This window comes from Elgaria multicarinata, chromosome 3 (genome assembly GCF_023053635.1).
Source record: "Elgaria multicarinata webbii isolate HBS135686 ecotype San Diego chromosome 3, rElgMul1.1.pri, whole genome shotgun sequence".
Taxonomy (NCBI): Eukaryota; Metazoa; Chordata; class Lepidosauria; order Squamata; family Anguidae; genus Elgaria; species Elgaria multicarinata.
Genome location: NC_086173.1, coordinates 39,471,151 through 39,487,599, shown reverse-complemented (window position 1 = coordinate 39,487,599; position 16,449 = coordinate 39,471,151). Strand labels below are relative to the sequence as shown.

At 39.5% G+C, this 16,449-nt stretch overlaps 1 protein-coding gene across 2 annotated transcripts in view; it reads left to right on the top strand.

Annotated features, from left to right (window-relative positions):
• Positions 1-8,602, top strand: part of PRKCA (protein kinase C alpha) — a 212,883-nt gene extending 204,281 nt beyond the window's left edge. For both annotated transcript variants that reach the window (XM_063120032.1, XM_063120033.1), the window contains 3 exons: positions 217-324; positions 2,635-2,775; positions 6,747-8,602. In XM_063120032.1, coding sequence (XP_062976102.1) covers positions 217-324; positions 2,635-2,775; positions 6,747-6,911 — 414 coding nt within the window. In that variant the 3' untranslated portion in view covers positions 6,912-8,602. The remainder of the gene's footprint in view (positions 1-216; positions 325-2,634; positions 2,776-6,746) is intronic.
• Positions 8,603-16,449: the final 7,847 nt, after the last annotated feature.

The following is a 16,449-nucleotide window of genomic DNA, read 5'->3' as shown; positions in this document are numbered from 1 at the left end:
TAAACATGCTGAAACGAACTTGTCTTTGTAACAGCAACCTTTTTATTTAGCCCCTCCAGTACGTTCTTCACCACCATGTGCAGTGCTCTTTATTGCCCCCACTGGTAGCCTGAGAGAATGCATCCTTGACTATTTCTATATATTACATTTGTGACATGGGAGTCACATTTAACTGATTTTCCTATTAAACGTTTAGCTTTGATTTTCTTTTGACAGCCTCCATTTGATGGCGAAGATGAAGATGAACTCTTTCAGTCAATAATGGAACATAATGTTTCTTACCCCAAAGCAATGTCCAAAGAAGCTGTGTCCATTTGCAAGGGGGTAAGCAAGCAAGCTATACTGACCTGCCATGCGCTGTTAGCCACATTGATTAAGTGTCATGCATGTTAGCAGTTGATCTGTCAAGCACTTATACTTGATGGTTACTGTGTAGCTACAGTGGTCTTGTCTGTCTATACTAATTCATCCCTACTCCCTTAATTTTGGAACTTCCACATGCATTTCTGCTTCAATGTTTCCTGCCCCACCTGCTTCATCTATCAATAAATCTGCAACATGAGATCCCCTGAGCTTCCTGTCATTGCTATTGAAATTTCTGGACTGTTTTTGCACATCTTCCTGGAAGCTAGGAAGTGGCAAATTAGATTGCTGTGGCATCTAAGAAACAGAGCTATAAAAGGATGATTTGTTGATGTTCGGATATTAAGTATTTTAGGCTATGTTACAAGATGTAGGTTATTCATGAGGTTTCTCCCTGGCCCATACCTTCTTACTGTTCATTCTCTCTCTCTCTCTCTCTGTGTTTGTGTGTGTGTGTGTGTATGCGCGCGCATGCGTATATATATATAGAGAGAGAGGGAGGAGATCTTCCTATTACAAATGGACATTTTCATCGAGCTGTCCACCACAATCCCAAGATCTCTTTCTTGTTCGCTCACTGCCAGATCAGATCCCATTAGGTTATACTTGAACTTGGGTTTTTTTTTGCCCCAACGTGCATGAACTTACACTTGCTTACATTGAACCACATCTGCCATTTTGATGCTCACTCTCCCAGCTTGGAGAAATTCCTTTGGAGTTCTTCACAATCCATTTGAGTTTTAACAACCTTAAATAATTTGGTGTCATTGGCAAACTTGGCCACTTCACTGTCCACTCCTAATTCCAGATCATTTATGAATAAGTTGAAAAGAATTGGTTCCAATACCGATCCCTGTAGGTCCTCACTATTTACTTCCCTCCATTGGGAGAATTGACTATCTATTCCTATTCTCTGTTTAGTGTTCTGTAACCAGTTACTAGAGACCGCCTGGGCACAACTAGCACCCTGTTGCACTCCCCCCCCCATAACAACTACCTCCACAATTCCATTTGCTCTCTTCTGTTCCAGTGACTGCTTCTCTCCACCTCCCTCTCCCTTTTTGAAGCACACCTCTCCTGGTGGCAGGTAGAGCTGTGCAGAGGTAGCCTCTTAAAATTCTCCACCCTATTTGCGGGTAGAGAAATCGGGGGACAATTTCACTGAATTTCTCCAGTGGGAGGAGAAATTCTTCATCAAAATGGCATTACCGTTTTGCATTTCCACTGCAACAGCATCAACAGTGTTGGGAGCCTGGCCCCCATTTTGCATTCCCCACTATGCCCTGTATACCTACCATCACTTTGGGGCATTGAGGGAAGGAAATGCAGTCATTACAAAAAATAATGGTGAAGAAAATATGGAGAAAATTCTGAAGTATCCTTTTATTTCTAGGGGTAAGAAAAGAAAAATCTCAGGAATTTCCTGAAAGTTTTCTTCCTCGTGTAAAGGGCTTCCATTTTTCTGCCTTGTTCTCAGGGCATTTTATAATTTATTTTGAATGTGTGTTGGTGGTATTTTTGACCTGAGCTCATCACTGTGAGGTGGCTGAGGGTACTGTCTACATTTTTCTTTCTATTACACATCTCACCATAGCTCTACAGTCTCCCAGGCTGCCTGCACTTCCTGATATGAAAAGGCCCTATGGGAGGAATAAATTCATGATGTCTTCCCCTGGACAGGAAGTGTGGGAAGCCAAGAAGGCTGCAGGCTGTCAGAGAGATGATTGTGCAATGAAAGACAGGATGCTCTCACACACTCCTCAATCATCTGGTAAGCCCAAGAACCCTGAACCAAACCCATGAGAATTTCTCCAAAATTTCTTCTCCTTTGAATTTCTTTTCGAAAGCAATTTCTTTTCTATTAAATTGAATGAGAATGGTTGAAATTTTTGTGGGAGAAATTTTCAGCACAGCACTACCAACAGGCAATTACCACAGCTCTAATAACAATATACTAAACAGGCAGGAAGAGATACAAGTAATCACTTCCCTCCTCCCCTCTGAACAACAAACAGGATGGGCCTTGCTGGCAGCGGGTCCACTCCAAGGCAGCCAACACTTTCAGGCTTCAGTCCCAGGAAGCGAATGCAAGCTGTTGCAAGGTGGTAAGAAGTCCTGGGAGTGTTTTTTTAAAGGTCTCATCTTGTCAAGTTTATCTGTATGTCAAGACCAAGAAAGCAAGTTAATAGAGTGAGGACTTAATAATGCTCTGTAGTGTGTTGCTCCCATTTTTGAAAATCACTCATCATAATTTGTGTGTTTGATATCCAGTTAATGACTAAACACCCTGCAAAACGTCTTGGCTGTGGGCCTGAGGGGGAGAGAGACATCAGGGAGCATGCCTTCTTCAGAAGAATTGACTGGGAGAGACTAGAAAACAGAGAAATCCAGCCTCCGTTCAAGCCTAAAGTAGTAAGTAACACGAATAACTCCTTTCCCAATGAACTTGTTTTCATGGTCACCGAATAAAATAGAATTTTACCTATCTCTTTGGATATTTAATATCCTGCTTTCAGTATAAAAATTCTCAGAATGTTTGGTTCCCAATACGAAATTCAAGTCAACTGCAACAAAATTAAAACAATGCTAAATAAAACAAACACAGTTCTTGCAAAACACAACAGTACATGATCAAAGCTTTAAAAAACGGAGGTCTAGAAGACATGAGAGAATAAAAAGGTTTCACTTGGTGCTGAAAGAGCAACAGACACAGCATGAGGTGCATCTGTCCAGAGAGAGAGAGAGAGAGTTCCAAAGCTACCAGAAAGGCAGCCTTACCTCCAGCAACCATCCACCTGATTTGGCAGCCTCATGGCTGAAGCAGAAGGAGCAATATGGGCATTTGCAAATCTCCTGGGAGAGGCACTCTCATGCAACCCAGATGGAGCTGTAACTCCCACTGAGTTTAGTGGTATTTACTTGCAGTAAATAAGTATTGAATTGCATCTTTATGGTGAAAGATGCAACAAACGGGGGGTATTCATCAAAGACATCTTCCTAAAGAATCTTTACTTCACAGGCTAGGCAGGCCTATCAGTAAGGGTGATATTTTCTACTTAGGGCACTTCCCTCAAATATAAGCAACACCTCTGGGTGCACTCTGCCCTTACATAGATCTAGGATGAATGTAATGAGTTTTTATTGTGGCGGAGTTTTCTTGCAGAGGAGTTGATGTGATGGATCTAGCTTTTGTTCCCCCAGCAGAAACGGCCCCTGAACAAAGTTTCACTCAGAATGCTCCCATCAGTATAAGGTGGGGGCTGCAGCCTTCGCTGACTCCTCCTGCCCCTGTGGCTTACAGCGCCACTTTCCCCACTGTTCCAGACGGCCTCGCAGTCCTTCAGAGCAAATTTTGAGGGGAGCGGATTGACAAAGATCACGCATCCTTTTTGACCAGCAGAATTGCCCCACTGGATCAGAAGCCTTCTGTGGATGGAAAGAGCCCTCCTGTCTGCAGAGGCTTATGCTGGATCTAATTCCATGTTATCAAATCCAAGGTCTCAGAGATGATCAGACACAAGTTTTGACAAGATATGATAATCTGAGGTTGTGAGGATGTAGTTGTAGTCCTGCACATAGAGAACATTGTAAGAACACTGAGAACAGTCTTCTTAAGCAAAGCCAAATATGGAGAATAGTTCCTTTTGCAGCACTGTATGGGCCTGTTCAGACAACACGCTAAGCCATCGTTAGGCCACTAACCCCTTTGCAGCAAATGGTTAGTGAGTGTGTTTAAACCGTGGAATGGTTCACATGACAGGTTAAGTCATGGTTCACGCTACATACTAAGCCATAATATTTAGCTCAAAATGCTTAACGACAGTGGCTTAGGGCGTCGTCTTTCAGTTCTCCATGAGCAAAATATCTACTTGCAGGACATGTACAAATGCATCACTTCTTTCTTCAAACGTGTTAATCAGAGTTTGACAGCCTTGTTCATGATAGTCTCCAAGAGCTTGGGAAGTATCCCATACTGATGAATACCTGGACTTGTGCCGACACACATTTACTTGTGAATAAGCCCCATTGAATTCAGTGGGGCTTAACAGCTCCGTCTGAGTTGTGTGAGAGTGTCTCCCCCAACTAATTAGCAAACTTGCTTATCCAAACTATTTTTTATCTGCCATAGGCAGTTGATAGCCGGACGTGGGATATTTTGGGCCTGCTTGATGCTTAAATTAATAATCTAGCTCTGCTAGGCTCTGCTGTTTTGAGCATGGAGCTGTTTTTCAGCTTTAATGTGGGCAGCTGGGAAGGCCTTGAAATACCTTATGTACCAAGATTGGTTTATGATCATTATATTTAATGGAAGAAATAATTGTAGTCCCTGTGTACTTTAGTACAGAATAAACTAGAGAACTGAAAAGGGTATTCCGTAAGGCATCTATTTTTAGGATGTGGGCTGGAATTCCACCAAAACAACCATCGAGTTTTTGATTGTCACAAAGTAGCTTGCCTTTTGAAAACACAGCAAAGGGGTAATAAAAGAGTGTATCATTTGAAATGCTTTAACATTTATTGCTATAACCAGACTTTAAGATGGTGCATGTTGGCAGAATGGTGACACACACATGACAAATCCCACTGCAGGGCAATTATGATTCATAGCCATGGCCATATACTGTGCTGTTTCTCTTGAAAAGTTTAATATGGTGCTCATGCTTCTAACATATAGGTTCCCATTTGTGCTTTAGAATGTTGCCGCAAGTATCCAATGTTAAAGATGTGGAACGGGGCAGAGTAGCTAAAGGAGCAGTATTAATTGCACCCTTTACACCTTTGTTGCTATTTAAAAAAGAGGAATTCACTAAACCATTGCATGATAATCATTGCTCCAATCCAGATAATGGGCATATGTGTGCTGAAGCAGGCTTGCGTGCAGGTGGGGAAGTGAATGTGTTCCTTCCCCTGAATAGCTGATTGGCACTATTTGTCAAGTGTTTGACCACGGTGTTATGCACATGAAACTCAAACACAAGTTTCACTGGATCATAGTCTATATTTGCAATGATTTTCAAACAGTTAATAAACAAAATATCCTCTAAGATGTGACCTGTGTGCCTGTATATGTGGGATCTTTCTGGCCTTCAGTAATATATTTGGGGCATGTTCCACAGGCAATCTTAGTTATTTCACTGCCAAAATGATTACCCAAAATATTCTGCTATAGGTCTGTTGTATTTTTATACAAAGCTTAGATCATCTGTAGTGTCAGAGAATCCAGATAGTTAATATGTTTGTCATTAATTATATCCCAACAAGTATAAAAATGTTTGCCTTTCACTACAATGCACTCTGTTAGAACATGTAAAGGGAATACATTGGACTTGTGGGGTTTTTTTAGCAACAGCAATAGCATTACTTTTTTTAAAAAAGCATATTTTAAAGCAATATTCTAATACAAGGTTTTCCAAACTACATGTTCAGCTATTAAAATTGCGAGAAGGCAAGAATTGGATTTTGCAGACCAGAATAATAGAAGCCCTAGCACTTCAATCTATTTCAATGCAACTGTTGAAAGTGTTTTCCTGTGGGATTGGCGTAATACAGCTTTCTCCGAACTGGTAGATCCAGAGGTATTGGACTGTACCTCCCATCATTCATTGGCCATGTTGCCCGAGAATGAACATAGTTGCAGTGCAATGCATCTGGATATATGCCTGTGACAGAATTGGCAGGCACTTCACTTTCCAAATCTACTGGTGTCATCTGGAGCTCCCTGACAATTTCCAGTGGCCTCTCCCCTGGGCTTTTCTCTTTTACCTGGAAGCATTGCCTATCAGATAGGCCCTATCCAATGCATGAATCTAACGCCTTCTACAAAATGAATACTTTTGAATGCATAAGCACTCTTGACTATCAATTAGATATATTTTTAAATATGGTAAACGGTAGATAAATCAATAATAATAATAATAATAATAATAATAATAATAATAATAATGCCACGAGCAAGAAAAGTGATGATGATGATGATAGATAGATAGATAGATACATACATACATACATATTCAGATGGACAAACATAATGTGTGAATTAAATTATTACAGGTTAGCTCAGATTATGAGCACCATAAGTGAATAAAATGCCACCGCAATCACAGGAATTCCTGTTGGCCATACCCTTGCTCACTAGTTTTTATGTTAGTCCACCTGAATGCATATCTAAGAACAGTTGGAACTATTGTATTTATTAAAAATATTGTGTCAATTGCCCTTAAAATGTAGATCATGCTAAAAACAGTTGTGGTATAAATGTACGCATTCCAGTGTGATTAGAACACTTTTCTAAATACTTTTAATTACTTTACAATTTATTTACTTAAGGCTTTCTGTTTGTATATTTCTTCTCATTGTGTTTACATTTACTTTTTTCCTTACAGTGTGGCAAGGGTGCTGAAAACTTTGACAAATTCTTTACCAGAGGACAGCCAGTGTTAACGCCACCTGATCAGCTGGTCATTTCTAACATAGACCAAACAGATTTTGAAGGGTTCTCCTATGTCAACCCACAGTTTGTACATCCCATCTTGCAGAGCTCAGTATGAAAATGATAGACACAAAGAAACCACACAGTGAAAAATTGTCCTTAGCCCTGGAGTTTTTAGACCTTTGCCTTGTTGATTCCATTTGGGTCTGAAAATTGTAGGGATAAGAAATAAGAAAAGATACTGAGGTTTACAACAAAGAATGTGTGGTCTTAGGAGATCACCACATAGTACCCAATGTATTCATCTAGGAATCACTGCTGCTTTTAGGTTACTCTTATGAAGCTAGCCTTTGTCGTTTTTATAACTCCTATTGTCTCCCTTTGTACCCTGTACATCTCAGATCTTCTTCTTCAGGGGTTAATAGCAAATGTAAGAGTATCATGTAGGCTTGGGAAAAATATTTAGTCATAAAATCAAAATTAAGTGGATATGAAAAGTTGCATGCACAGCCATGTGGGACCAGCTTTCTCATTGGTCTGCCTGGTGTTACATGATAGGATAAATGATTGGATAACAACAGTCCTGAAATTTAAATAATTGGAATACAGAGAAGATAGGGAGAGAGAGAGAGATTGCTTCAACGTTAAAGTTGAGCAGGTACCTATTAAAGCAAATAAATGAACAAATTGGGTCCATAAGATATTTTAAAATCAGTTGATCAAAGTAGAGGCACATGTATAAAGTTTTCATTAGGAATGGAAAAACTAGATATATAGGATTAATACTAACTAGAACTTGTGTTGAACTAGCTTAAAGGTAAAGCTGCATAATACAGATATGTGTATTAATTTTAATCTCCATGAGATTATACTGTGATCCAGGGTGCCATTTTACTACTTAATTTATGCCACTACTCAAGTTTATCGTTATGGCAGTTCTAATACTTTATTCTAAAATGTTTCTTACCTTGACTCTGAAACAAATCTGTAAGTCCCTAACTCCTCAATCTATACTTATTTATTTAGTAAATTGCATGATGGGTTTAAAGTATGGAAAGTGTTTGTACAGTAAATTGATAGAAGTGTAGAATTCAAAGTCACTCCCTGCTTTTTCCCAAGATAATTAAGGAATTTTTAAAGTAAGAATAATAATAATAATCAGCATTGAACATTGGTTTAAGAAACCTGGTACCGCAGAAAACAAAGTGAGAATTAAACAACAACTTGAAAATGTTTTGTTCAACTACAGTTGACTTGGTCGAAGTTGATGAATATGCATCATGCAATGAATTTTGCATGTTTATTAATAATAAGCATTAAATGAATCTATATTATGGATAATTGTATCAAGTATGAAGATAATGATATACATTTTTATAAGACACAGCTGTGCTCTATTTGTGAAGGTTCTTGTTCTGAATGACCTTTTATTTAGATTTAGCTTAATGTTTTATTATTATTGTTTTTATTTGGTTGTGGGTTTTTTTAAGTTCTGCTTAACATTGATAGTTTAGGGAAACCTATGCTTTATTCTTTCGTAGGCCTACTATTAAATCATAATGGCTACCTGCAGGCTTTCTTCACGGCATTGAGTGCAATCTAGCTGCTAAAGAGAAACTCTGCCGGTGAATGTAGCGTATTCCCTTTAAAGTGATTCACTACATCACGTTTTGATCTCAAGCAGTTTAAAGAGCAACTTGAGGATTTTGTGTAATGGGGAAAGAGTTGGTTTTCTGCTCAGAACATGTGCATTCCCTTCTTTGAGAACTGGCTGGAGTTGAGTGGTTGCTACACATCCATTAATTTTTTTTTAAAAAAGGAAGAAAAATAGGGCAGAACTATAATTAACATATGTTTCCCTATAGAGTTCCAGGCCCCTTGTTTTGAATAGTTAGTACTCCCCCTTTCACTTTATTACTAGAAGATGATGATGATTAAGATCACTAAACATTTAATTTCCTTTTTTGGCATGTAACATGGTACACTTTTTCCCTTTAATGTTTCCCTTCTTAATATTTGTAAACTTAGGTGCTGAATGCGTACATGTCATTGTTGGGATCTTGCTGTATGAAGAGCCGTCTGCCTCCCATTTTTTTGCTGCACAAAAAGTACAATCTCAAAGTGAAATATTTTCTTCAAAATTACCACAAAAAGAGGTTCCTCATTTTATTAAAAGACTATCAAAAAAGCCCATCATACGACAGGTGTAGAGGAGCAGTCTGGAAGCTCCTGGCAGTTATCTTTCTTTGGAACTTGGAGCGTCCACAGAAGGCCGCAGTTCTGAGAAACGTCACTAGATGGCGGCAGAGGGCAAAACCTAGAAGTGGCTTGGAGGAGCCCTCTGGCCTTCTATCTTGGAACTTCCCTAGATGGCAGTTATTTTTCTTGGAGCTTCCATAGAAGGCCGTGTGAGCTCAGAATTTTTAAACATGCAAATAGGAGAGAATGCAGAGGCAGTGGATTGGCCTATAAGTGCAAATAGGAGAGAACATGCAAATAGGAGAGAAGGCAGAGGCAATGGATTGGCCTACTGGTTGGCGATGTCTTTGTGACATCACCAACCAGTAGGCCAATCCACTGCCTCTGCGTTCTCTCCTATTTGCATAAGTGGCTTGGAGGAGGCCTCTGGGCTTTTATATATATAGATTAGTTTTATATTACAGTTGTGAACTGTGCCAAAATATTTCATAAATCCTCTCTTGAAAACTCTTTGCTTCAGGCTCATTGTTAAGAACAAAGAAAGAGCCCTGCTGGATCAGACCAAAGGTCCATCTAGTCCAGCACTGTTCACACAGTGGCCAATCAGCTGTCAACCAGGAACCCACAAGCATGTTCCCCCAGCAACTAGTGTATACAGGCTTACTGCCTCTGATACTGGGGGTTGCACTTAACCATCAGGACTAGTAGCCATTGATAGCCTTCTCCAGGAATTGATCCAACCCTCTTTTAACGCCATCCAAATTGGTGGCCATCACCACATCTTGTGGTAGAGAATTCCATAGTTTAATTATGCACTGTATGAAGAACTATGTCCTCTTATCTGTCCTGAATCTCTGACCAATTGTTCTGAGGACTAGTGTAAGGGGCACTTCACACATGCTGTCTTGCCTTCATTTGGAGTTCATGAGAGTAGGGGGAAACATGTACAGCTATGTTATGTGTGAAGGTAACACACACACACACACACCTCTGTTTTGCTGCATATGTATGTATTGGGAACCCTCTGCTCATCACAGCTTTTTGAGAGGCAGGCAAACATAAAAAAATAACCAGGTGCATATCTTTGTATATGATGGTATGTTTTCACCCACACCTGTGTAGAAAAGGCATTTGTGAAATGACCCTACACCTGAATATCAGCTGGACCCCATACAGGCCATGAGAGCTTCAGAGGCAGTCTCTGCATTAGATAGAAATCATTCTAGAAGCACATTGCAATTCAAGTGATTAAAAAATGTGTCTGCATATCTAAATTTGTCCTCACTTAACGACTTAAGTGAGGAAAAGACGAATGTAATATTAACAGGTGCTTTCAGACATCATGTTTACTTCAAGGGCAGTGATGTCCCACCTTATGTTAAATGGGATTCTTGAGCGTGATTGTCATAATTTTTCTACCAGTTATACCTTATGCTGCACCTTGTGAAAATATTCCTGCATGTTCGCTACAGTATAGGCATATTTATTAACACAGTGCCCAGTGCTGTCTCTTCTGGTCTTTCAGCTGTACTGTACCACTAGTTATTTGTTCAGTTTAGTCTGAGTTTAGCACCTCAGAATTAACTAAGCAATTACCCTAAGCAATACCTTTGGTGGGAATCACAAATGAAGGGACATCAGGAAAAGTATTAAACATGAGGAGATGTTTATGCCATGAGGTAAGCATGACATTTGAAAGCTGTAACGGAGAACCAGTATTGACCTGGTTCGCACGACACACCATGGCTCACCATGGGTTATTTAACCTGTGATGAGGCACAGCATCTTCAGGAGCCATTTTGCACATACAACCTTGAGTCAGGGTTATCACATCGCCTGAACCCAACCATTGGAGGTTATGCAAGGGTTAAACAACCCTCAGCTTGTTGTAGGAATATGTAAAAGCTGTTTAACCCTCATATAACCCCTGATGGCCAGATTCAGGCAACACAACACCCCAGTCGAGGGTTGCATATTCAAATGGCGGACGGTATGCCCTGCAGCTCAACAAGGATTAATTAACTCAACATGGGCTGTAATTTTGTGGGAACCAGCTTATTATGAATAAGAGGTATTTAAACTGGGAGATAGAGATTTAGATATTCTCTAACTATAGAAAATAATATAAACATAAAAATATAGTCAATGTAGATAGACCATTATTACATATAAGAATATTAGAACTATTAGATAAGCATGTTGGTACCTTATAACTATTTTTTGCAATATAGGTATTCAACTAACTTTTGACACCAGTTTGCTTCCATGTTTGCCTCTTTTTCTAAAAATCGTCACTACCTTAGAGAAAGTATGTATATTTTTCCATTATTAAGCAGATAATTTTGAATGCTTAATTTTAACGCTTTGTGACTTATCTATAATTAGCACAGCCTAGCAAATTTCAGCATTTGTGCATGTGTTTTTTAAGTGTCCCATTTACTAAGTACATTTTCTACCATTGGGAGAACACAACTTTCTCCTTGATAGCATTCTTGGGAGCATAATTAGGCTAAAAAACTGCCCATCAACATTCTGAGAAGGAAATCTATTTCAGGGCATGTTTTGTTCACAAAATTTCCCCCATTTTCTCTAACCCTGCACACAGCAGCATAGTGTGACCCATTCCAGAGGGACTGATGTTGGGGTGTGTGTGTGTTGGATCATCATCATCATCATAATGTGCCACCAGTTGTATATGGTACTTTCACTGAGCAGGAAAGAAGAAGACACATCTCTCCCCCAAGGAGCTGATGTTCTAGCACCATGGTTTACTTAAATCACTGTCGGTTGTGGCACGTGCCAGTGGCCATTTTGAATATTCAACCCCCAATTGGGGGTGTTATTGTCATGGTTTGTCATGTCATCCAAACCTGGGTGGATTGTTGGATTGTTTGAGGGTTGTTTAAACCTCAAACATCCCTTAGTGTGAACCATGAACCAGCCCCCAGTATCAGGCTAGATAGACAAAGAGCTGGATCCAGAAACCTCATTCCACAAACAGGAGGATACCAGTGGTGAAACAGTATCTCCTTCCTGCAGCTCTCCAGAGGAGATTTGGAGGGTGTTCAGGGGAGTGGACTATGTGGAAATCCCATTCCATCAGTGGTACCTTTCCCCATATGGAATAAAGCTCCTGAATCCAACCCAAAGAGCCTGACGTGGTCTGTTCCTGTGGCTCTTAGTACTAGATAATTGAGAAGTAACAGGCAATTGTGCAAGGGAGTACTTGAATGCTTCTAAAATAGTCATCCAGGGAAGCTGAGTGAAACAATGGCAAGTAGATGATGATGAGGAGGAGGAGGAGGAGGAGGAGGAGGAGGAGGATAGGAGCTTAGATTTGTAGCACTCATAAGAAACTATACAATAATATTAAGCCGTATGAGTGATGAATAGATCTTTTTGGGGGGCCCTGTTGAATTTTACTCAGTTGTGTGTTAAGCTACTTTATGCACACTGCACCATTGCACTGTAAGATAATTTGCTTTTAGTTCCTTTCCTAGCAAGCTAGCAGTCTGCTGATTTTTTCATAACCGCTTTCACTTGCTCTAAAAATTGCCCACTTAGAACAATATTATTTGTTCTTGCTCTTTTTATTGATCTAATTCGATATGTACAATGCCAACCCATTAAGGTGTTCCTTTTCTTATAACTGGGAGGTCACCAGTTATACAAACCATCAAACTTTTTAGCAAAGTGGCAGCACATTAATAATGTCCTGCTACAATTTGTCAGAGAACATTTAAACATACACACACACAGTTTATCCATGTGTTCCTGACAGTATGTATTCCTTAACAAGAAGCAGCTTTATATTTAAAGGACAGCAACCCATGCACACCAGTTCCTGTAGGAGTTGACCCATAATAGTTTCTCTCCTAATTCTAACTCTGGGAATAATGCATGCTTAACTAGCCATTAGCTTACTAAACTTAATGTTTCATAATATAGACTCAACAAACATGGCAGACATAGCTACTTCTGTTTAATCGTCTGTGGAATCTGTGCAGTTTTTATTGACTGAGAGCTAAGACTGCATAGCAAAAATTTAGCAACCACAGGAGCTCTACTCCAACTTTTAGAAGTCTTTATGTAACATGAGACAAACAGATGACAGGGCATATTTTGTAGGAATACCAACAGTCAAAGTTTGCCAACACTGATGTGAGTTAGTATTTTCTTTGTATAGTCTGGGCATTCCCCAGTCTCTTGCATCCTCCCCTCCACATCAGCAGCCTCCTGCAAGTAGAGAGCTGTGGTCAAAGAAGAGCTATACATGTCTGATGGAACAGGGACCAACTGAATTGGGCCCTCCGCACAGATTGCATTTCACATAAGTATTTCCTTCCAATTATGAAAATGCAAGCGATTCCTTCTCAGCCAAACTCAACACAGGTATGCCAATATAATAGGGGGGAAGTATTTACACTGTATATTTTACAGTGTTCAGTTTAGAGTTCATGCCTACCAAGGAATTTGGGGAGAGTTTTAATTATAATTTGTTACCTACGTTGTCTCAGTCATTGGAATTAAATTATTGTCACTGCTTTTTTTTTTCTTAGTCTTTTTGCATCATGCATGTGGCAAAAATAATAATTAAAAAGTCAATGGTAGCTATGTTCTGCTCAACCAAAAAAAAAGTTTACTTGCAATACAATAAAATGCAAAATCTGGTGATTAAACCTCTCCTTCAAATCCATAACCACAAAATCTATTTGAAGCGTTTAAAGTAAATTGTCAATGATTTAGCACTGATCATTGTGACCATATTATCTCAATAGATAACTGTGCCAGTGAAGTTTGGCATTTATACAGCCTTACAGTGAATAAGCAACATGCACTTAAAAGCCCTCCTGTTCATATGAAAATCTTTAGTGGGAGGGGGCAGGTATAGATGTTCTCATATTTTTATTGCAATTCTGGGATCTAGGAACATGGGACTACTTTTCTCAGCTCTGCCAGTGACTCCCTCTGTGGCCTTGGGCAAGGTACTAAACCCTTCTGCCTCAGTTTCCCCATCTGTAAAATGGGGATAATAATACTTATATTCCTCACAGCCTATTCTAAGAGTGTTTAGTTGTTGTTCCTGGTGCACTTCTAATGTGAAAAAACCTATAAAAAGTATTACGCTTTTTAATATGGAATCCATTTATTCAATTTACATGATTTGCGGAATATGCTGTGCTGTTTGTACTTTTTTATACAACTTTTAATAGCACTTCTGGGGGGGGAAATACCAAACATCTTAATAAATATCTCATAGGATCTGGAGTACTGCTTAGCTCTTGCCAAGCAAAGTGCTGCTTTTGCAAAATCATGTCGACAATTTTCTTGCTACTGAGATTCAAAGTCTGCATAAATAGAAGTCTTTTCATCATTGATTACTGTAGGAGATTTTTTTTCTGGTTAAGGAAATTTGAAACCATATGTATTTTCTAGCAATGTTCAATAAAGCACTGGAAGAGCAGGGGGCACTCCTTTTGAAGACCACTGATCCTACCAGCAAAACAACTCAGCTGGAAATTCACTTTGGCTCTGACACTTAATGGGCTCCTTCTACAACTGGTTATTGTGGCTATCCATAAAAAAGAGGTTTTATTTTTGTCAATGGCTGAGGTGAAGAAAAACATACCATTAAAATAGATCTGAACGTGCACCAAGCCACAGCCTGATTGCATCGGGTTATTTTGTACTGAATCTTACTTTCAAACTTGCAAATTCCACTGGGAATTTCTCCTATGCAAACCCCATTAGCAAAAGCACACAGACAATTCACCCCTTTAGTACTCCCCAGGACTTCCAGTGCAAAGCAGGTCTTCCCACTCGCTTCTTGCCATTTCCACAGCTTTCCCTTCCATTAAAGTGAATTGGGAAGCCCTTGCAGAATAGAGGTAACTCCTTGTGTTCCACCTGAGCTCCTACAGGTGTGCCTGCACCCATCAGAAATTTCTGTGTCAGGATCAAAGGGGTTAATTTTAAACAACCCCATAATTATCTCCATCTTAGTCAGTTGGCCTACACGTGCTTAATTTAGGGTGACCATGTGAAAAGTAGGACAGGGCTCTTGTATCCTTAACAGTTGTATAGAAAAGGGAATTTCAGCAGGTGTCATTTGTATGCATGCAGCACCTGATGAAATCCCCTCTTCACAACAGTTAAAGCTGCAGGAGTCCTGCCCACTTCTGTAGAGTGACCAGGTACAAAAGAGGGCAGGTCTCCTGCAGCTTTAACTGTTGTAATGAAGAGGGGATTTCACCAGGTGTTGCATGCATACAAATGACACCTGCTGAAATTCCCTTTTCTATGCAACCGTTAAAGATACAGGAGCCGTGTCCTCTTTTTCATATGGTCACCCTAGCTGAATTGCTATGCAGGGTTTTAAGCCTAAGAATCTCAGAGCTGTTCCTTTCTATTCAAAGTGAGCTGTTCGTTACTTTGATGAATGCAAACCAGGCTAACAAAATGAAATGTGATTTTGTTCACCTGAAATAACAGATGGCAAGTCCTAAAGTTTGACTTTCTTGGCAGTAATGAGACCTATCACTTCATGGTATTTACTGTGTTAACCTTTTCCTTTTCTTTTGACAAATGTCAGAACCAATAAAATCTTACATTTTATATATCGTACCACTTTAAGGCTCAACATTTCTATATCAAATAGGAAATGTTTTCTAATTATTTAAATAAGGTACTGTAGGGAAAATGGAGAGGCCATTTATTTGCAGGGGGAAGTCTAAAAAAATAGGCAAGATTAATGTACAAATTGTTGCACTTTTTCCTTAAACTTAATGATTATTCTTTGTTTGCATGACATGTTTTTTTGTTAAATATTAATAATAGTTTGAAAACAAGTGAGTATGAATAAAGATACTGATCATTGTTTTGTGGGAAAGTGTCTTTTTTACACCAACATTTTTGGCTAACCAGAACTTGTTGATTGGTTTAATCAGTGATGAAATACTGATAACTCCATTTTTTGTACATTTCCATCAATTAATTGATCTGGGTTGCACAACACCATGGCCTGGCATGGGTTGCTTTACCCATGGGGGCTATCATGGTGTGTCAGGTTCCATTTTTGCATGGCAACAACAGGCACTATGCAAAAATGCTGTGGGTTGTCGTGTTGTGCGAATCCAGGCAGCAAGGGGTTGTTTGAGAGTTAGACAGCCCTCAAATTACCCATGATTGTTTTAGAGTTATTTGAGACAACCTAGGTTGTCTAACCCTCAAACATCCCTTGCAAAGTAGGTTCGCATGTCAGCAAAATGGGCGTCCGCACGGCTTTGTCTCTTGTGAATGTTGAGTATTAGATTAAGCCTGATCATGTAATTGAAGGATTTGATCCTTAAGCTTAACTAAGATAAATGTCCCAGTTTGGTTTAACAGAAACAAAAGCCTTAGCTAGACCTACCGGTCTAGCAAGACGGAGGGGTGAAGATCTCACAATATTTTTATCG